Source organism: Centruroides vittatus, unplaced genomic scaffold (genome assembly GCF_030686945.1).
Source record: "Centruroides vittatus isolate TY-2023 unplaced genomic scaffold, ASM3068694v2 contig_941, whole genome shotgun sequence".
NCBI classification, from domain to species: Eukaryota; Metazoa; Arthropoda; class Arachnida; order Scorpiones; family Buthidae; genus Centruroides; species Centruroides vittatus.
Window position 1 is genome coordinate 1,705,774 of NW_027122625.1, and position 24,734 is coordinate 1,730,507.

Consider the following 24,734-nt stretch of genomic DNA (forward strand, 5'->3'; position numbering starts at 1 on the left):
TATAAAAGTCTCTAACTTACAAAAGAAAATTCAGACTAAATCTGAAAATACATTTTTAAACAAAAAATTTTTTCCTCTTCCCTCTTTCTTCATTTTTAAAGGAAGATAGTAAAATTGAAGAGTCCTTAAAATATTTTAATATTTCATGCTAATTTATTCTTTATTAACTTTCTTTTAGTGTAGTAAAAAACTTCAAACATTTTTTAATAGAAGAGAAAGGTAAAAACGTTTACTTTCATATTGTAATGTAAGCAAAATGCAAATATTGAATACAAAATTCAAGTATTGATCCGTAGGTTTCTATTCAATTAATGTTATTCAGGGACATAGTTTTATGAAATTCTTTACTACAAAACTATAAATATTCCGACTTTACTACATTAAAAAAAATCAATTTTACTTTCCCCGCTGTTTATATATAACGGAGGGAAAGTATGGCCATCGCTCAAAAAATAACCCTCCTTCTTCCAAGATTTTTACATTTTTGGACTCGTGAGACTATCGAGAAATCAAAAAAAAAAAAAAAAAAAAATTCTGGGATTTTTTCCTCTGTGTGGGGGCATGATATTTTTTCCCAATTTGTAGCCTAATAACTCGTGTGACTTTAGTCGAAAATTTCTGAAATCTTACAGGGCGATTTGTGAATTAAGGGGAAAATTTTATAGAAATTTTCAGGGAAATCGGGCCTTTGTTTCGGGAGATATGTCCCCCAACCTCTGAAAACTTAAAGCAATGGTATCAATTATTAAGGATGGAAGCAAATAAAGAATGGTTTTCGGTAATATAAAACTCTGTTGTATGGTAAATTTAAATATAAAATTAATAAACGCTTGTTTGATTTAACTAGATTTTTTCCCCTAAAAAATTAAAATACTTCCAAGCTATTTATAACATTTAAATAAATAACTTTAAAGTTTGACGATAGTTTGGAAAATATTAATAACCAAAATGATTTTATAACAACCCTTTCAATTTCAATATTTACATATTTAGCATAATTAAGTAATTAATAATTCCTTTTAATTATGCAAATATCTTTCCTTTTAATCGCTTCCGGACCAAATGTTCTCATACGTCAATAATTAGGTCACAAGATCTATATTTAGGAATACTTACAATTGTCTTATAAACACGAATTCAAACTGGACCTTTCCAAAAACTACATATTTTATTCCCTGTTTGTTTAAAAGTTAATTCCTGGTGTATTCCATTAGCTGTTAATACTTAACAGATAATTAAAGAAAGAAAAATCCCGCTAATTAAATATGTAAATTTGTACCATTAAACTTTGGGAATTTCTTTATTTTTATTTTATTTTTTGTCCTTGTTTTACAGTTTAAGATTCTGTTTGCGAATAGAGAATTTATTCGTAAGTGCTTTCCCGAAACGAAAGTGGATATTCAGATTTGAATTTTCTTTTTCGTGCTTTCGAACTGTGATCCGAAATGTGCATTTTCCATTCCTATGTGCTTTTTGTCCGTTTTTAAAGTTTGCTCACAAATTCCTCTCTAGAAGATGACTCTGAAAGAAAATAAACATAAATTCTACATGTTTTTTTCTTCCATGTTTCACGTGATTTACGAACACTACATGATCTTACGTGTACAGTACGTAAGTCACTACCAATTACGTCTCTTGTTTCGGTTGTTCGGATAATTAATTATATGTACATTTTATAATTAAAACATAATATCTTTTATACCCTTTCTATAAGAGGGCCCTTTCTTTTAATCCTTTCCATAGTAAGTTTGACCAGGCCCATAATAGGGGCTCAACACATTTGAGTCATGTAAACGTATTGGGGCTCTCACGTGGTATCATCTCGTTCAGTGAATGGTCTAATTTAGAGGTTTTCTCAGGTGGTATGCGAGTGAAAAAAGGTCGAGAACCACTGACCATGGTACCACGTGAAACTCTCAAGACATTCGTGTTGCTAGTCACGTGACTCGAGACTAAACATTTTGAGTATTCTCGATGGCCCGGATTCGAACCAGGATCCCTAGAGCTGTAAATTCGAAGCTTTAATCAGCGAAAAGTTCATTTTTAAAGAGCTAATTTATAAAAATTCCTTATCTGTTAATGAATATTTGTAATTTATGCCCGTGTGTAGCCCAGAATATTACAACTGACCCCATAAATACTGCAATCGATCTCTCAAGTGTATGTATTTTTATATGGATATGATGAAAAATAAATATCTTATTTAAAATTTATTTGAAATATAATATATATATATATATATATATACTTTTTTTCCGATAAAGAAAATTTTATTTCACAATTTTTACTGTTTGATATTCCTTTTGCAAAATCTTCTTCACAAATAACTATTTTATTCAGCTTTAAAAGTCATCTGATAGTCTACCAAGTTATAAAGCTAACTTATATTTTTCTTTTACTTAATCCTTTCTAAATAAAATCATACGTTCAATCCTTTTTATATTAAAATTTCTTTGAAAATTTTATAAAATAGAGTCCATTTTTAAGATTTAAATCACATTTTTAATAGCTTAAAAAATTCAAATTGTTAATATTTATAATGTAATTGTTATTAATAATACATAAGTTATATAAATGCAGTCGAACTTCTAACAGCAGCCATTTCTAAACCATTTTTTCAGGATGTTTTAAACAAAAATGCATAGAAAATAACTTCCACCTTCCAACTACGGCCACCTGTAAATAGCGGCCAATTTTTCGGGAAGTTTTTTAATCAAAAAAGCACACAAAACAACCTCCAAACACGGTTACCTCTAAATAGCGACCATTTTTCAGAAACGTTTTTAAACAGAAATGCATACAGAATAACTTCCAAACAAAGGCCACGTTCATATGCCCTCTTGAGTTGCAGTTTTTCAGAGGTTTAAACTGTATAAATGTTTGTTATTATTTTTTAATATTCAGAATACATTTAAAATTATATTCTTCATAAATTTTACAAGATTTCACACTAGTGCATTTTTATTTTTTAAAAAATCTCTTTTTTCCTTAATAAAAAAAAAGTTCACTTTTCAGAAAACATTTGAGTATTTTTTAATTAAATTTTCAAATGAAAAAGGAAATTCTTCTAACTAAATTTTGTAATAGAAGAAGCATCTTTAATTCATTTGTTACTTCTTACTCCTTGTTTTTTTTTAAATTCTCCTCTTCCTCTTCCTCCTCCTCTTCTTCTTTTAAATGTATTTTTTTAAAGTTATAAGCATAATATTTCATAAAAGAAAATTATAGCATTAGTAATTTCTGTACATTAAATTAATCATATTTTGAAACATGTGATACATTCGCATACATTACAGAAAAGAAATGGGGAAAATATTCTTTTCCTTCGGGGGAAAAAATAAAATTAAATTCGTAAATTTACTAGGGAAAGAAAAAAAAAAGAGAGAATGATTTTCCATAAGTGCAGTAGGGAAGTAGAAGGGGAGCATTCATAACATATTCTAATAAGTAAGCACACTACAAACTCTGTTGATAGTACACCTCTTAATAGATGTACTAGTAAGGGAAATGCATTAGCGATGCTCTTCTATTAAGGAAATGTGCCGGTGAAATATTATAACAGGAAAGTACGCTAACAGTATTGCAGCTTAGTGGAGGAAAGCATTAAAAAAATGTAATAAAATAAAAGAAAAATCGAATGTATATTGTCGTGACGTCGTCATAATGTCGGGCTGCAATTTTTAATCATATTTTTAATTTATCTAATTTAAAATATAAGCTCTCGATCTCAAATTAGTGGTGTCTTGCCCCTGTACATCATACTTTTCCTGGTAATAACCAAGTCATGCCGGTAACCTATTTAACACACTTAGAGAAAATTTTAAGGTAAAATCACATGACTTCCGATCCGGACCGGAAGTTCGCATATAGTTAGTCGGAAACACCGGCCCCTACACTTTCCACATCTGGTCTCAATTTTTATCTATTTAATTCCGTTCTCGAGTTAACGAAGGATAGACAGACGGACGACAGTTAAAATGTAATGGTCTGCAATTTGAATTACAGTTCAAACAGAAAATGAAATAAAATTCAAATATTTCAACGAATAATTTTACAAATTCGTAAATAAAATTTTGAATTTTTATTATTATAATTTGATAATACTTTGTAAAGAAGGGAGTGTATTTATATTATTTATTTTCAACGTATCTTACTTCTCTGGAAATATTTTCACGAAATTTTATCTAACGAGTTGTTTTATTTTTCTTTGTAAATAAGATAAAAAGAAAACTTTTAATAAAGAGATAATATTAATAAATTCTATACGGATAAAATATTATTATTATTATTATTATTTTCCTCGGGCGTATCATTTTTGTTCATTTTCAATCTAATTTTTGAAGATCTAAAGGGAGGAAAAATGGCCGTAAGTCTTTTAAAAAGTCTCCATTGAAATGATCAAAGTTTGTTCTGGAAAATTTATATTTTTCTAACTTTTTAAACAGTAAAATATAATTTGCATCTTCTCGATTACAGTTCATATTTTTATTATTAAATTACAAAAAGTGTAAACCCGTATTAAATATTATTTTAGTCTATCTTTACTGTATTTATCACGAAGTTTCAAGGGGAAGAAATCAGGGGAAGAGTGATGTGTCCAGTTTCACGATGGCTTATATTCTCAGCAGGGTCCTAGAGAGTAAGTATGAAAAATTTGGTACAGATCGATCAGAGAGTTTAGATGTCTGATAGAGAACAGACAAACAGACATTCGATTAAATTTGTCTATTTTCATCGCGTTGAAATTATATTATTTAGCACTTTGTATTAAAATTTGTAATTAAGCTTAGGGAGGTCCGTATTTTGTGCATGAACTAAACGAGCTGCAGATTAGGGCCTCGTATCTGTATTTGGTAGAGGTAAGGGCCTGTTATATGTTATAGTTTAGGACCATAGCAAGTCTAACTCCAGAGCTTAGTTAATCTTTAATGCACTTTATTGACGTATTTTTGAAATTAAGATAGGTACAGTACGTCTTAAATTCCAAGTAATGCTGTACTCGACCATTTATGAAATGTTTATGCTCAAATAATCTGATGCATATACTACATTATCATCACGTACACACATTTTTCAAGATAAAAACAACAAAAAATTAATATGTACATACTAAATTTGTTGTTTTTACTGTGAGTCAGTTGCTACTTACGAGGATGCCACTTGTAAATAAATAAATAAAATTTATAATTTTCATGTTTACATCCTTGTAGTAAAGCCGTTACTTTATGTAATTACGACTACTACGTAAACATTTCTCAACAAATCTCATATTTTTTTCATACGTTCTCATCTAGTACTCTACCTTCTTTGCTTTTTCTTATTCTCTTGCTCTCTTCTTCCATCTTCCCCCGTGATATTGTTTGATAATGCTAAAAATTACTGTACTTAAAAACTGTATTAATAAGTAACTCTTAACATAATTTTCTTCTACATAAAAATAAAATACATTTAAATTTATTTTTTTTTAATTTGCTAAAATAATCCAGATTCTAATAGTGATGCCAATTTATTGTATTTGCAACTGCCATTAAATCACCAAACATCAGTAACGATTACTGTTTACTGATTTACAGTTAAGTGATGGCTGATAGACCATTGTAAGCAGTTTAATGATGAAAATCAACATTTATCCCGATAAACTAGAGCATATTTTTAAGCATAAATCGAATTAGTCGTAATCAAGAAATAGTATTAATGATTATAATACCCGTTGACTAAATCGTATTAAAGATAACCATCACTAATCACTAAATTGAATTACTGATGACTATCGTCAATCAGTATCTGTATTAGTGATCCTTATCGCAAATCACTAACAGACTTAGTGATCAATAACACTACCAACTAAACGGAATTTAGCGCTTTATAACTTCGTAAAGTCTTCCAACTGTTACAAAATAATATCTTATTATTTTGTATGCAATTTGTATGCTCAGGCTGCAATTTTTAATCATATTTTTAATTTATCTAATTTAAAATATATGCTCTCGATCTCAAATTGGTAGTGGCTTGCCCCTGTACATCATACTTTTCCTGACAACAGCAGAGTCGTGCCAGTCATCTACCTAACTGATTTTTGAGAAAATTTTTGAATTAAAATCACGTGACTTTCGGTTTAGACCAAAATTTCCTGTATATTTAATCAGGGCCTCCTGCACCTAAGCTTTCCATATCTGATCTCGGTTTTTATTTAACACCGTTCTCGAGATTAAGGAGAAACAGACAGACAGATGTACGACAGTAAGAATTTATAGATCTACAATTTTTTTCAAATTGGAGCTTAATTAAATAGTATCTATAATCATTATCACAATTAGTAACAGTATTTCTGATAAACGTTACCACGTAATGATAGTGATCGTTAATTGCTACATTAATGATAGTAATTCTGTTTACTGTTTACTCCAGTAGTCAGTATCATTAATTATTTAGTAATATTAGTGACTATTATTACTATTCATTATCATAGATGATATAATTACAACGTATAACATATAGTGGATGATATTTACTTTCATAACAGTGCTATATCGTAACAGATAAGAGACGTTGTAATTATATCTTTTATCATTATAATTTTTAAGTATCGTGATAAGTCATTAGCTTATAAATTATAGTAATTTTTTCTGTTACGGGAGTAGATACATCTCTAATTTAATTAGAGTTAGTGATTATCTATGTAATTATCATTTATTATTGCTATTCCAATAGTTATTCTATATTGGATTCTGTTCCAAATGATATATGGGGGATTGGATGCTAGTTTTGCGTAGACTTTTGTGTGTTTCGTCTTTTTAAAGCCTTAATTCTAGGTTAAGGAAGTGTGCTATATTGTCTATAATTTGTCCTAGTGAGCCTTAATTAGTTTTTGTTGACCAGGCTAGTGAACTCTTCAATGTTGGGTTTGATGATCCAAATGTTATAGAGGGGTAAGATATGTGTATTTTGCCTTATTAAAGCCTTAATTCTAGATCAAGAGGGTTGAAATTCTTATTTCATGTAGCCCTTTGTGTGTACTAGACAAGTTGTGACAACAAAACATACTTCCTTCATCTCGATTTGAGGCTTAAAAGAGTCAAAATACAAATTTATACTTTATTCTACACAGTAAATATTATAAATTTATAACTAAATTTACATAAAAATAACTAAACAACATCAAAAAACAACATCCCAAATCATATTTTAACTTGTTATAATTGTTTTAAATGCATAATTACCGTGTAACAATTTCCGGTCGATAAGGAGAAACGTATGCAAATCATAAAATAAAATCAATGTGCTTCGTAACGATAAATATATTTAGATATAGATATTTGAATTAATAATCTAATATATTATTATAAAGTTAATATAAATTAGTACGAAGGCAATACAACGTTTATAACATTAAAATTAAACACGAAATCCATTTTTAAATAGAATGATAACGCATTGACTTCTATATATAACACACCCTTTTTCTTAATTAAATTTAAAGTTTAATAGTCTTAGAATATTAAACAATTAGATATATTTGGTTAGTTGATTAAGCTCTTCAAATATAATAGATTATTCTATTTATTGATAGAAGTTATTCTACTATTGAGCACAATCAAGTTCCTTCTATACATTTCGCTTCTATCAGTTTCCTGTTACAGAAACGTAATCACTTTTCCCATTCACTCTTATATAATATATTTTGAAGTCAATCGATATTATTTTTAATCTTCTACAAAATAAAATTAAATAATTAAGATTATATCTCAGTTATTATTAATATTAGAGACACGTAATTAAATTTTAATACAGGAGAAAAAAAATATATACACTAACACAAGCTTCATAATCTTCTCTTTGTTGAGATGTTAATTAGATGATTAATCCCTTTCTTATATCAATTTTTATGTGTATTATATTTATTAAATTGTTTTTATAATCTTAATTACTTGTAGATCTATCATCAGTAACGTTTTAAGTAACGATCAGAAGTGAGGTTGTATGTTTGTCTATCCGTGCGGATAGACAAACATACAACCTTATCCGGTTGAAATTTTATAGTATTTATATTTAAAAAAGTAGGAAGACTTTGTTAAATGCTTAAAAATATTTTTTAAAATCAATTTAAGTTATAATTTTAATTATTTTTTACGCTTGGGTAGAGACTTTTATAGCTAGGTATCCTTGAAATTAACTGCTAAAGAGTTATATTTAAAGGCATTTTGGCAATTTTTAAATCTAAAAATACCGTTTTTTCTAAATCTAATTTCACCCGTTTTTTGTTCTTTCACCTACTAATTTGTTCTTTCATTTATTTTTTCTGAAAAACTAATACAGTTAAGCTTTAGAGCTGAGTTATATTCATGAGAAAAAAATTAGAAAAAAATATTGTTAAATTCTGTGGACAAGGAGAGGAAAATAATTAAAAAAAAAAAAAGGAAACTGTTCCTCTTGATCAGCAATTATTCATCCGTTAAAAGTTTGTAGACATTTTATAAATAAGAATTTTCTTTATTCAGTCATTCCCCCCTTAACATATATATAGTTTTTCCCCCCTCATCCCGATTAACCTAAAAATATTTTACTTCTTTAAAATTAGATCATAAATTTATTTTTAAAAGTAATTTCAAGATTAAATTTAAAGCGATATTAAAATATTCTTTTTAATTTATTTTATTTTACTTATATTGAAGCAGAAAAATTTTAAAAAAGGCTATTTATAATTTAATTTACGGATGTTTTAAGTAAAAGTTGAAAATTCTCTAAGGGGGAGGGGAAAAATTATATAAATTTTATTATAAATTTTAATAAATTCTTTAATTTTCGGACGAACAACTGGATTTATGCTACAATAATGTTAGCATTAGAGAAATTAAGAAGAAATAAAAAATGAAAATTTAAGCATATAAGTCTCGATATAACGTTTTCTTAAATAGCGCTAATGAATACTAGCAAACTGTTTCGTCCAGCGTATCACGTATACCTCGATATAGCGCTCTCTTAAATAACGCCACTCTCATAAAGCGCTAATCACTGTGTTTCAGTAAACCACGTGTCATTTATTATACAACAATTTTTATTGTTTCAACACTTGATTTAATACCAATTTCAGAAGTGACTCTATATAGCGCTACCCTTCTAAAGCGCTAATGAATACTAGATAACGATCCTCCCTCCGGTTTCTACTAGCTACTAAAAAGTACTGTTTTGTTTAGTAAATGATATTGTTTCAGCAAATCACGTGTGTACTGTACATAGGTCATTATTATACATAAATCTTATTGTTCGAGATGGTTTAATTTAGCGCCAGTTTCGGGAGCGAAAAATAATAATGCTAAATCAAAGTTTGATCAAAAAATTAATTTACGTTAATAATAATTTTAATAGTGGACCGACAAACATGACGTTCTCTTTGCTAATGTTATAGTGACTTGGAGAAGAGAGGGGAAAAAAAGGATGAAAGAGAGGATTTTTTAAACTTACTTAATTCAAAATTTAAAATATATATATATATATAGGGCCTACTTTTTATTTTTATTTTTTTGATAAATTTCACGAACTTTTCATCAAAAGTGAACAAAGTTGAATTTGATGAAATTTATAAAAAAAATAAAGAATAATAATAAAAAAAGGAATGATGATAGATGTATCAGAGATTCCATTTTCACTAAAGTTGGGAAAAATCAAAATCTCATTCTCTTCGCAGATAACATTTTTCAAATTTTACTTTCTTTTTTTAATTTTTCTCCTTCGTATCTTATAATAATAATAATAATAATAATAATTTTTTAGAGTTAAATAGTTTAATTTTATTAAATTATAAATTTAAAAAAAATAATTAAAAAATTAATAACAATGAGAAATTATTTAATGTGAAATCATCGCAATACCTAGCTGAAATTTTTAATCATCTTTTAATTTTTTAAAAATCCACGTGACTTCCGGTCCAGACCGAAAGTTCGTTTACAGTTGACCAGGGGCTCTGTCTTTGCATATCTGGTCTGGATTTTAGCAGTGTCTTGCCCCTGTACATCATACTTCTCCTGATAACAATCGAGTCATGCCAGCCTAGTTAAAAATTTTAGAATTAATCTATCTATCTAACAATATTCTTGAGATTAACGAAGGACAGACATCGGGAACGTATGTCTGAAATTTGAAAATTGCATCCCAATAAAGAAAGATAAATATCGCTATTTAGATAATGAAATTGTTAGTTGAGGTTAACTTGCGGTTTTGACAAAGAAACAAGACAAAAATTCGAATTAAAATAAAGAAATTGTGAACGAAATTCTTCAATTAAGATAAATTTAAAACCCGCATAAAATGCTAAAAATAAAATTCAGTTGATAAATTCGCTTTACTGATAAGAATCTGACAGTACAAACCATTGTAAACACAACCGGAAAGACTCCCGCTTACCTTAAAACTGATAAAATTTTATTAATAATCAATACATTAAATAAAAATTATACAAATATTTCATACTCCTGTACAGTTCATACAATTGATTAGTGTATAAAAGAATAAAATATCGTAGTGTTTATTTCTTTTATTTCCACAGTAAATTACTACAGAACATTTCAGCCATATCCTTACATTTATAACGTTATAATCTCATTTGTACTGTATATAATCGGTTTTGATTTTTATGTAATTTTTCACTTAGACTAACCGAAAAAATAAGGTAAAAATAAAAAATAAAAATGCCAAGAAAGGAAGCTAATACATTACAATATTTCTATCGACTACCTTAATCTTATTTCTCATTTTTCATATTGATTACACAGGCTCATGTTAGATAACATCAGCAAAGATTTTTCTGTTTACAAGAGCATTAGAAATAATAATAATAGAATGGTGGACAGGGGAAAATATTAAATAATTTGTAAATTATCCAAATTATAATAGGGACATAGAAGACTTCCCATTGTTTTGTTTTAAATTTGGATAAGTTTATTGTTGCAGTTTATTTATAAAGGAGTTTCATCAAGAGCTGATATCATTTACAAGCAATTGTAAAATCGATACCATCTGCGAATAGCTTGCTATATATTTTCAACAAAAGTTTTCTATTGTCAACTAACACAATGAATTCATTTATCCGGGTTTTCGGGTTTGTTTTTGACGTTTGAAGATTTACCTGATAATAAATTGTTTATTGGAGAATTTATTTTCTTCCGCCAATTTTATATAACAATTGTTTTTGTATTCTTCTCTCCCCCGTATTAAGGCAATTTGTAAAGTCTCTAATGGAAAAGCTTGCTAATGTTAATGCTGATTGGTAGTGTTTGTCACTTGATTGGCATTTACGGCAATGCCTGAGGACGTTTGCCTAAATGACGTAAAGTAAAGATCACATAGAGCAACAGTGATACTGAAGTTGTACTGTTTAAATATATCGATTGTATGCAGTGAGGATAATGCCGAAATCTACTGATTTACAACTTGGAATATCTTTTTGGGGTCTTTATTACTTTACAATGTAAATGTATTTTTGAGTTCTTCACACTTTCTTTACAACTTTTCAATCTTTTGCTCTTCTTTATGAGTCCCAGTTTTGCTTTATACGATGAATATATTTTATACGGTTTCGTCCCTTCTCTACCCTGTCCGCATGCTAAATTTTTTTGTATGTGTGTGTAAAATGGAAGAGCATACGAAAGAGAAACATTGTTTCGTGAAAATTTCAGCCATACTGATCGCGGTTCCTGTTTTAATGCATGAAAAGGCGACACGTGTATTCTAGACGAAGAGTTAAAATGTATGTTTTTCAGGATGAAAGGGACTGTTTTGTGCCGGGCAAACACACTGCAAGAGTGATATATTGAAAAATCTGCAGTGTCAAAGAAAGCATAAAATTTGAAGCGATTGGTAAAAATATCCGTGCGTGATTAATATGGCTTTAGTGAATGGAGGAAAAATAACAGATTATAAATAAACCATAGAAAAAATTCCAGCCGTGATGATATGTGTACATCACTTAACACATATAAATGCATCGTCATCATTAAGAAGAAGCGATTATCGATTCGGTATTAATCGATACGGCACTAAACTATCTTCCTTAATACTAATCGAACTTCACGGAAATTTACTTTAAAAATCGATTAGTAAAAAATGTAAGTGTAGTGATAATATAAATAAATCGATTGGTAAGAAGTGTAAGTGTGGTGATGATCTAATAAATTGATTAATAAAATGTGTAAATGTGGAGGTAATGTAAATAAATCGATTAGTAAGAAGTGTTTGATGATAATCTAAATAAATCGATTAGTTAAAAGTGTAAATGTGTTGATAATCTAAATAAATCGATTGGTAAGAAGTGTTAGGATGATAATAATCTAAATAAATCGATTAGAGGAGTAGAATATTAAATCAAAAAAATTATTTACAAGATTTTTATGCACGGTAATTTATTACTGTTATAAATTACATCGTATTTTTGTGGCTTATAAAAAAGTGAGACAGAAAAGAGATAAAGAATCTTTCCATCAAGCACATTTTGAAAAAGGGGAAAAAAAAATTATCCAACTCGTGGAAAGAAGACATTAAAATATATTTTATAACTCGTATTCGTGAGTTATCAGATACGAGATTTAAAAAAAAGAATGTTGAGTAGATATTAATTTACATTATGTCTAAGAAAAAGGAGTTCTATTAGAGAAAACACGAGTGTAAAAAAAATTGATTTATGTGCAAAGTTTTTTTAATCTCATTGAAAATATATTATATATTGATAAATTATGAAAAAAGTAGTTGCCTAATATATGTAATGCGATAGCGCTTTATTATTTACCTTTATAATAAACATATAACTAACCTCAAGGTGTAGAATTTATCAGCATGAAAAGTAGTAATTTAGAGTTATTCTATGTATTATTATTATTAGGAGGAAGGGGAGGAGGAGGAGGAAGAGGAGGAAGAGGTGGTATAGCCTGGTCAGGAGTCTAGGTTGAAGAAAGGAGATTAAAGAGATGAAGAGGATAAGAGGAGAGAAGGTCTCAATAAGGTACTAAGCAGCTAGGATGAGTGAGAAAGTATAAAAATAAATAAATTTGTTGAGATAATTCGAAGCGAAGATTTTTATTAATGCGTATTTAAAATATTCTTAAATGCGTAATTAATGAGTAAAATATCCTTTTCCGTATCAAGATTTATTGCTAATAATTGCTAAATTTTTTGAATTTAATTAAAAATATTTTAATCTAATTAGCGAAATATTATTTATGTACTGATTTAACATTACAGATTTTTTCCTGTTTATTTTTATTATATATATTGTTCATGTGCAGCTGAATATCGAAAGATGAATTAATTTTATCACTAATTAGGTGATTTTTATGTCACGAAACAAATTACGTATCGAGTTACAATCTTGTTAATTTTGGCATTGTTAGCCATTTTGAAGAAATTTGATTATCTTTTTCTAAGAAATTGCTTATATTTTATCATAAAAAAGTGTGTATTTTTGACACGTTCGACGTATTTATGTACTTACATTCAATGCTTAAAAATGTAACGAAAATTGAGCAAAATTATGTTTTAAAATTGAATAAATAAATTAAATAACTTCAATTTTATAAAATTAATAAGTTTAAAGCTGAATAAATTGCATTTATTTTATTTAGGTCTGCACGAAACACATTTACAATATATTTCATTAATATTTTAAGAGATTTTATTAATTATATAAGATGAATTGTTAAGTAGAGTGAAGGAGAAAAAATATATATGTGAATAAAAAATAAAATGAAATCAAGTAGAATAGAGTCTGTCAATATTAATGGTTGGGGAATTAAAAAATGAAATATTAACGCATAGAATGTAACAAAATCCTATATCATTCTTCTGAGAATAGATAAATGCAAGACAGCTTAACTTTTCCCTATTGAACATTTTTGGTCGAGATATTATAAAAGAAGATTGGACCTTCTGTAGATAACATACATTCGTTTCGTTGATTGGCTAGAAACGGAAAACAAGTAACGATGGTTGGAGATATGAATCATTGTGTGATTGGTCAGAGCACCAACAATCGCATCTATTGTTAATTGTTTTCTATTTCGAACTAATCAGAAATATTAATACAAGTAATCTGTAAATGATCTTGTTTTTCTTATATAATATCGTAATTAAAACATTCCATTAAGAAAAAGATGGCAACGTTTTTGTTGGACTTTTTATTTTTCGTCCCTAATAATTACTACCATTACCTTTAAGTCTTTAGATTGGTGGGGAGATATTAACGAGTTGAAACCATATCTGACGAACCAACGGTTCGATTTTTCTGAAAATTTCTAGGAACGTTTCTCCCTAATATACGAACCTACCTGCAAAATTTCAGAATTTTTTGACAAACAGCTCGTGAGTTATTAAGCTTTAAATTGGATTCAAATTTTTCGCACCCTCCACATACAATAACATCCATATACGTAGAAAAGACCATACACTAACATACATGCGTGTATTTCTCGACATTTCAAGGCTCCACGAGTCCAAAAATGTAAAAATATTGGGGTAAACATTTTTGACTTTCCCTCTTTAGCCAGGAAAATAACATTGTTCGGCCATCTTTCATCATCTTTTAAAGGATAATTTAAATTAATATTTGAATCTTAATTCCAAACAAAATATAATTAAAAAATCCTGTAGATTTTCAAAATATTTTTTTATTTATTTATAACGGAGTAACTTAAGATTCATGTACTACCATGCCCTATTTTATTTTTAGTACTTTCATTTGAACTTTAATTTTTTTTATGTCATAAATTTATCAACATTAAAAGGATAGGAGCTTTAATATTTTCAAATTGTAACAGCAAAGAAAGATTAATTTTGAAAACTGGAATAAATTTATGTTCTAGACCATGATTTTTATAAATATTATCTTACTTGGTTCGCCTTGAATTAAACATAAAGTCGGTCACGTGGAGAACATAAATTTTAAAGGTAAAGTAACTTTTATTAATTTTTAAAATTATATGTTTTAACTTTGTATTAAATTTAATTATGGGAATTTCCCAAAAATAAGATTTGAATAATGCTAACAAATATTAATTACCTTTTATAAAATTATAAGATTTCTTAGGAAACTTTAAAAAAAAATATATATATCAAGTAGAAAATGATGAACAACATTAATTTCGTGGTTTAAAATTTCAAGTTTTTTTGCACGTTACAACAGAAAATTTTCGATTATGCACTTTATTTTTTAATTATTTAATTGATAAAGATGAATTTCTCGCCGCTGGAAGGTCACCTAAAGGTCAAAAAATCATTGACCGAAAGTGAAAGGTCAGCGCTAAAGGTCATAACGGTGAGAAAAATTGTAAAAAAAAATTTATTAAAACTGTAGCCAGTTCATAGAATATAATAATTACTTGATTAGATAAATTAGGAACCATTGGCGGGATAATAACAATTACAAGATAGTTTCCTGCCTTAAAAGATAATTATAAAATCACTATTATCCAGTAATTTTCTATTACTCATCAAATAATCTAGTACATTTTTCTCCCTCTTTTTCAACTTAATTTAATAAAAGAGATACAAAATATATTTATTTTAAGTCCCCCCTTTTATATTTTAATTATAAATTTAGAAAAGAGGGGAAAAAATCAACCATAACGAGTTAAAGAAACAAAAATTTCGGATTTTATTTTTATTAAATTTGTAACTAAAATGAAAAGAATTCAATTGGGAGTGGATTACAATGAAAATTTTATTTTAATTTATTTTTTATTATTATTTAATTATTCTTGTTTAATTAACTTGGTTCAATTTTCGGAAAATTAATTAAAACAATTAATTAAAATGGAAGATTATATATACATAAGCTATACATATCTCAGTTAAAATATGTATTTAAATATATATATATATATTTTACAGTTTAATTTTGTGGCAAAAATTAAAAAAAAAGACTTGTAAATTTTATATTTATTTAATCTATAAATATTCAGAATCAGTATCCATTTTAATGGAAATTTTTTCTTGTAGCCCACTTAAGAAACTTTTGATTGATACGAAATAAGATAAAATAAGCCATCTTCTCCTTCTTCTTCCTATCAGTTATATATATAAATAAATATATATATATATATATTCATGTCAACAATTGAGATAAAGCAAAAATATAGGAATATCTTGTAGTAAAGTCACTATCTTACATGTTATACATGCACAGTGTTTTCATTTGCAAACATAAATATCACTTCAGAGCTCACGCTATACAATGGCTTAATTTGCATTTGTCATGAGTCAATATATTATCCGTTGAAAGTTTTGTAAAGATTCAAATGTTTTTAATTATTCTTCAGCGAAATTTCAATTCTGCGTAACACTACTTTCAATTGCAGTGTTTTATTTACTTCCATTCACTTTTACCACGCTTCGATAATAACAAAATTTTAATATTTATTACGATTGGTTGATTTGAAATTAATTTTTAATATGAATTTCGTTAAAAATCGAATAAAATAAACCGTCAAATTTCGTTAATTTTATTCAAAAATTCAAACCATTCGAAAGTTCCAATTAACGTTAAGGAATTTGAATAAACCAATAAGCGTTAAGAAATTTAAAACTTAAATTAACCAATAAAAGGGCTTGATTATTAATTTCTTTTAAAAATTTGATTTTTGTTATTTCTTTTAAATTTTATTTTTACATTTTTTCGTATTTATTTTTTATAAAATAGTATTTTAAAGATTTAGCATTTTTTAAAATGCGAATTTATTACTGAAATTTAGTTTTTCGAATGAACTCAAGCGATTTTTGAATAAACCAATAAACGTTGTGGAATATGAAATTTTGAATAAGCCAATAAACGTTAAGAAATTTAAAACTATAAAAGTAACCAATAAAAGTGGTTAGATTTGAGATCGCATTCCATCGCGTTTGAATAAAAGAACACGGAATGACTAAATTTAGTTTATTCATAATGTTTCAATTAATCAAATATTGAATTAATGTTAAATTCTGAGCATTTTAATACTAGTAAATCGTTAAAGATTTTAAAATATAAAATGGTTGTAATCGATTGGTCAATTCAAAATCTTGAAATTTATAACGACCAATGAAATTCGATTTAATTTAAAATGTACTCTCGTGTAATTCTCCGTGATAAAAATAAATCCAGTTTAACTGATTATTTAAAAAATAAATAAACAAACAAACAAATAATCAAACGTAATTCAATAGATAATATGCAAATTAATTTAAAATTATGGATTTTAAAACTGGAATCAACTCCGAAATTTGCAATTCATACAGATAATGTAGTTGAAATTAAATTACAAAATGAACTTTCTAGTATGATATTTTAGAAATTTCTGTCATTCTTGAAGGATGATAATTCCGTTTATCTTGGGATAAACTTCAAAGGGATTTAATGTAATTATTCTCAATTTATCTGTTAAGGTAATCATTACCTTAAAAGAAAAAAAAACAGGTGCTTAGATATAATCCTTTGTAGTACAGGAAGTAATAGCCGATAGCTGGAGCAATTATACCTTTGAGACTCTACCGTCCGTTCTGGGATAATGTAATTTTTCGACAAGTACAGCAAGGGAATGAAGTAGATTCCAATACAATTGTTTGTTATATTTAATAGCATAATCTCTTAACTGAATTATAAGTAAAAGGGATAATGGTTAAAGTACAAGAGCAGCATCGAGTTTAAGATGAGAGGAATAAAAACAATTTACAATTTACTTATTTATTTCTTTTTACTTAAATTGTTGTATAATCTCATTTTGTTGCTTGTTTATTATAAATTTTAAAATTCCGGAGACGAAGTTTTGTTTTATTATTATTATTTTTTAAATACTAGAAGACATTATAAATGCATTATCGAATATTTTGAAGTGACAGAATGTTACGATGATAGAAAAGAAATTAGACAATTTTGTTGTCATCTCAGATTAAATATAAATTATTTTAAGCATCACTCATTCGTGTTGAAATTAATAAAAAATAAAATAAAATATTCTCTCCTATTTTTTCCCTCATTAACATTATTTTTCCTTTAGAAATATTCGCATTCGTTCCAAATATCTTTTAAAGTGTAGGGAAATATTTTCATATTTTCAAGGAAATTTTTGGAAAATATCCAAATTAAATTTAAATATTTTTCAAATTAATTATTTATTTATTTTTTATATTGATATCAATTTGATTATTTGTCAAAAATCGAACGTAATATTAATTTTATTATATTAATTAATTAAATAAACTTCGGTATTCTTATTAGATTAAATGTTTGAAGTCGTTCCTAATAAAATCCACGATGTAGTGACTTAATAAAATCGTTTATTACTACTAAGGTAATTAAATATAGCAAGAGTGTCAATTAACCGAAGCTAACAATAAACCGCGTGTTATAAAGTTTCTTTAGATTCACTGGGGCATTATATATTGTTCTAAGTATATCTAGTCTAAAAGTATATACAATAATAATTATTAACCACATGTCAGTGGTTTCTACGAAATAATGCCGAAAACTCTTATTTCCAATATGAAATCCATCTTATCGTTACATGATGAGATTAATTTTAAGTTGTGTTTTGCTATTCTGATAAAAATAATGAAATAAATGTCAATTAATTAATTAAATTTATATAAACTATATTAAGAGACGAGTTAATTAAGTCTTTTGCTGAAATTATTATTATTATTTTTATTATTTTTCGAAGAGTTTATGAAAACAATAATGAATTTTCGCTTTGGGAATCTGATTAAATTTTCTTCCTCTCATAATTTTCTACTTAAGATTTGGAATTTTACTGTTAAAAATAAGCAATTTTATATAATAATTCGCGTTTTGACGCTGTTTAAATTTAAAAATTTCCAAGCGAAAATAATTTAAATTCTAGATTTTAAAGCATTAATGTCAAGCATATCTCAAAGACTTTCTGCATCTTCACACGCTTTCGAACAGTAAAATAATATTAATTATACAAATATTTTAAAAAAATTTAAATATATCTAAAGCTTTAATTAACTCGAATAAGCTCATTTTAATACAAAAAATAATTATATTTAGTTTTTTTTAAAAAAAATGCATAAAATATACGTTGGATTATAACGAAAATTTGAATAACAAAGGAGAAATTTTAACTGAATCGGTACAACTTTTATTTTCACATTAATTACAGCAAAGTAATTTGATTATAATGAACCTCTTAATTAAACTTATTAACTAAATATATTAACATATTTAATAAAAGTTTGCAAAGGGGGTTTTATAACTCGACTACAGTATAACACACTTATAAATAAGGTAATGGATTTTATAAGAGGATGAGTCGCGCGAGAGGATTTTTCTTTCAAATTTTCGCCCCTCCCCGCCGGCCCCCCGAGAGAAAGAGAGGTAGAAAAAAAGAGAAATAATTAATTAGTAACCTCTAGTATTGTATCGCATTAAAAAACTTAGTGACGTCATTTTCTTTTAAGGAAAAATTTGGATTCTAGCCAACATAGTTGAAAAATATAATTAGGAAGAAAAAATACAACGTTTTCTAAACTTCTTTGAAAATGTACTTCAAAGCAAATTTGTAATTAAAATTCAGATATAACTAATATAGATGGATAAGAGAAAAGATTGAAATAACAGCCTTGGAAGAAACACAGGATATCAAAAATATTGAACAAAATAATGAAAACAGGATTAAGGACTTTCGCCTCTCGAAATTGGAATTTTAAATTTTTATTTAAAAAAATAATAACAATAATAAAATAAATAAATAAATAAATTACATATAAATATATTATATAAATACCATAAAATTTATTTATTTATTATTATAAAAAAAAAGAGAAAAGAAATATTTTACTTATCCTTACTTAATATCTTCTATTTATTTTTATATTATTTATAATGATAATTTCTATTTAAATCTTTATATAAGATCCGAGATTTTATATTATTTAAATTTTTTTATGGATGATTTTGTGGTGAATTTATCATCATAAATTTTTATCAATAAAGTGATGACCCGAAATCTATTTTCTCTCTTTGGGAGTTGTAAAAGTAATGGAGAAATTTCGTAAATTGTGAAAAATATATTTGCACAAATGATGAAAAATTTTATTATTTTTATTTTTTTTTAAATGGAATGAAAAGCCTTACTCAATTTTTTATTTATTTATTTTTTTTGAGAGTGATAAACTGTCCATTTTGACGCAAATGACAAACAATTGGTTATTTTGGAGAATATTTTTAAAGAAAATAAACTAAGGAAAATAAATGAATTTTTGAATATTTCATAAATTAATTAATTTTTCAAAAAAGTCTTATTATTATTTGTCTAAAAATAAAAATTGTTTTCACGATACTTCCTTGCGTATTTATGTATTGGCACTTGGCATTTTACGACGCGTTATAAGATTTAAATTTAAAATTTTCATAAAGTTTAATTTTAATAATATAATAACCACCTGTTCGGATAGGAAAAAGAGAAAAAATATTCTTAATTTTATAAATATTTCGTCGTGCAGAAAGAAAAACGAAACAAAAAACAAATATTCTTTTCGAATTTCTTTTATAATCTACTAGAACAAAATTTGTTAATGAATAATATCCTTCGATAAGTAAACTCATCGACGTGCCATAAATTATCAGAGATTTGCCAAAAATGTCCAAGCGTATCTGCAGAATAAGATTATTGGACTTTAGGAATGGAAACAATGTCCATCCCTCACCAAAATAAACATCAACTTCCCTTACGCCATTGGAAAGTTTTGTAAAAATGACTTTAATAAAATTTCACGCTTGGTAATTAGAAAAAAAAGAAGAAAAACGGGATGATTTTCTCTGTTTAAAAAAATTATTTCCATAAAAGATGTAGAGCAGAGAAAAAAGGGGGGACGTGGAAATTACAAAAGAAGAAGATTAGAAGAATACCGCGTGCATGCCAAGTAAGAGAGATGCGAAAAAAATAAATAAATAAATAAACTAAACTTACCGGTAAAAAAGTGAAGTATTAGTAAAATAACCAACATTATCTAGCATTATCCTGCAGTAGAGCAAGTTACGTACATCCACATTGCCAGCAGAAAGCCGACTGAAGCAATGTCTCCGTTGAAGCGAAGTATTCACACAGCAGGAACTGGTGGCGCCCTCGTACGGCCACTTCTCCATTTATGTGTCTTATCAATAAAAATCAATTCAACTGTTTGTCATCGTGGCCATATAGACTTTGTTGCTTATCCATGCGAAAAGGATTTGCACGTAAACATTCATTGTTCTCATCAGTGTCATGCTATATATATATATATATATATAATACTAGCATTATGTTTTCTTTCTTTAATAAAATATCACAGTGATGGTGATGCTACATATAAGAGAAAATTTCATATTTACATACCATTTACATATCTATACTTTACCTTACACTTGGAAATTCGTATTCTAAAGAGGGAGAATTTTTATTTTATATTCACAAAACCATACTTATTAATTGAATATAATAAACAAGAATAAAGTGTAATTATCAAATATAATTAAATATCGATTAGAATTTCTCGTATATTTTTTATTTTATTTTGTGTGTTTAAGAACTATACAAATTCTCTCCAGCTATCATTTTATTGGAAAAATAATTTTACAGGGAATATTTTTTAAAATTGTTCTTATAAGTTTACAAAAATTTGCGCTCATTTACCAAAAAAAATAAATAAATAAATTTCATTCTTGAATTTCGTTTTTGATATTTTACAAAATTTTTTTTTTAAAAAAAGTCATTAAAAATTCACTTTTTTTCTGTAATTAAATAATTTTTTTACTTCATTTTCAATCGAGAAATCTATAAATTTAAAAAGTATTTCTTTAAAAATACAAATTTATTCCGAATTTACTGTATGAACCACCTGAAAATTCTATAGAGGCCAAAGCCACTTGCCTTTTTTTAAGGCCTCAGCGCATTAAAAAAACGAAGAATTAGCGATTTTTATAAATAATAAAGAATTTTCTCTCGACTCGCAAGAAATACAACGAAGTAAATATTGTATAATGAATATTTTCGAGAGACCCTCCAGCGAAATTACCCTCAAGTTACATCTGTTGTAGCCTGAAACCATAACATAAAAGCGGCCCTCCCTCTCCATAAAATAATAAATAAATTTAAGGCCTTGAGTTGAAGCTTATTTGGCTTATTTATAAACTCGGCTCTTCGCGAAAGGGCCTGATCATATTTTAAGAAAAAAGAAAACACAAAAAGGTCTAAAATTTTTGAATTTTAGTTTACAAAATTACATTCTGTATCCGTTAGTTCAATAACTTTTTCGAGAGTCTGATGCTTGCAGAATTTTTCGCATATCTTTACATCAGTAAAAAAAATATATATATAATTTATTATAAAATTTTTTAAAATATATATATAATACATGTCATTTAAAGGGCAGAGTAAAAATATTTTGCATAACAAAATACATACAATTCTTGTATTATTCATCACAAGAATAGAAAACAAGAATATCACAATTTTTCACATGAGATTCCACATTTTACTTATATTTATATACTAAAATTAACGTTATAATATTATATATACTTGGTAAAATATATATTAAAATACTTAGCATCTGATTTTCACGTCTAATTTTATTCATAATATAATATAATTAAAACTTAAAAGCAATCCGTCTAATTAAATTTTTAAGTTGAATAAAAATACAGTAAATTTATGTTTAAACTTGTCTGATTAGATTTTTCTTCGCCTTTCAATTTAAAATATCCATTAATTAATTTTTTAAGACTAGATTTACTTTAGACGTCGTTTCACATTTGCATGACACCAAAAGTGAGAAGTCGAATTGACAAAAGAAAGCTTTCAATTCTCTCAAATGTCAAATTTGTATCAAAAATGGAAACATTTCGATTTAAATCTGAAAGAATAAAAAGGAGAATATATATATATATATAAAATAAAATGTAAATTCAAACTTGGAATAAATTTCTCCTTTTACGTTAAAACAAAATAATAAATTGTCACTCGTAACTGAAAATTCCGTATTTAATTGCGAGCTCTCGAGATTAATATCTGGAGTTAAAGCGCATGTATACATTTAATAAAGTACCTGCAAACACGATACAGCCGGGTTCAAAACACGTCTTGCATGTTAAAAAAAAAAAAATATATATATATATGTATATATGTATATATAAATCTCCCTCATCTTTCCAGCCAACCGCTCGAAAATCACTCCAACAATTACGCTGCACTCTTGCTAATCCGGCTTTTTTTCCACGTAGGGGTGATTTTTCTGGAGCACGGAGTGTTGGTTCCTACCCCCTATAAATTAATGTTACTTTTACTAACAAAAACTTAGCTTTATGACCGATTTTTGTTAATAAAGAAATATTTCAAGCACTTTATTTGTTTAAAAATGTAATGGTAAAAGGATCCTGCTCTATTCTAGACCTTTTGAAAGCTCTCGAGACCCTGCAGATGGATGCTAGATTTACGATAATGCCGGATTACTGAGAGTTTATAGACCTAAAGGCAACGAATGGAATCAACTATCGCCTTTCTGAGTCGATTTCTTTTGCAGCTGTACTGTTTTTGTTGTGAAATTATGTACTGTACAATGAGACTCTACCTGTAGACTTAATTCTTCATTAAATTCAATGCTACAAGTTCATTAAATGTATTTAAAACAAATGTGAATAACAAACAAACATATATTACAATGGGGACGTTGGCGAGTAATTGAGATGCCGGATTAGCAAGAGTGTATTCTAATTATTTTAAAACTGATCAAAACTGTCATTTATAAAAGAATTTTTTTTTTTCATTTTGCGGGTCAGTTTTCTAAATTATAGATTTTTCAGACGAATCTATGAGAATTACACAATCTCAATCCTGATAGATAATTGAAGTTTCAAAAGTAATACTCTAATAAACAAGCATTAGAACTATGGAAAAATCCGAGGTAAGATATTGTTGTAGTTATAAGCTAAGAAAACAAAGGCATAAACCAGAAATTCCACTAAAAGTCTTCTTTTCTTCTTGTAGAAAAAAGAAAAATTCTTTATTATTGAGTAAGATTTTTTTTTCTTTAGATTATTTCGAAATAGAATAGATCCACACGTTAAAGAATTGTAACTTATAACATTTATATTTAAATAATTAAGTTAGATTTAAAATGAATTAATTAATCAACGTTTAATTAAAACTTTAATTTTTTTTATTTAATTTTCTAATGAGAAATTTTCAATGGCATTCTTCTAGAAGTGTAATTTACCCTTTACTAAATTAGAAATTTACCAGTAATTTTATTTAGTTCATAAAGTTTACGTATGAAATTGTAATATTTCATGTAAAATTCTTACTAAAATGTATATATTTTTTATTTTAAACTTTTACTAGAAATAAAGTTAATTAAGAAATAAAAATTCCATAAAAATAATGTTAATGAAGAAATAAAATTCCCTAAATGAAGAAATAAAATTTTCCTAACGAAGAAATAAAATTCCCTAAAAATATAGTTCATAAAAAAATTAAATTCCCTAAAAATAAAGTTCATAAAAAAATTAAATTCCCTAAAAATAAAGTTCATTAAAACTAAAATTCCCTATAAATAAAATCTACTAAAAATAAAGTTTTATAAATTTTACGTATTTAATTGCATTATTTCATGTAAAATTCTTTTTAAAAAAGTTTTATTTTAAAATTCTACTTAAAAAAAATAGTAAATTTTACCTATTAAATTTTTTTTTTCAATAGGCAGGAAGACGAATAGAAACC

The 24,734-nt window shown here is 26.7% G+C and overlaps 1 protein-coding gene across 1 annotated transcript in view; it reads right to left on the minus strand.

Annotated features, from left to right (window-relative positions):
• Positions 1–21,064, minus strand: part of LOC136985009 (uncharacterized) — an 88,201-nt gene extending 67,137 nt beyond the window's left edge. Inside the window, exon 1 of the mRNA XM_067282176.1 lies at positions 20,949–21,064. Coding sequence (XP_067138277.1) covers positions 20,949–20,985 — 37 coding nt within the window. The 5' untranslated portion in view covers positions 20,986–21,064. The remainder of the gene's footprint in view (positions 1–20,948) is intronic.
• Positions 21,065–24,734: the final 3,670 nt, after the last annotated feature.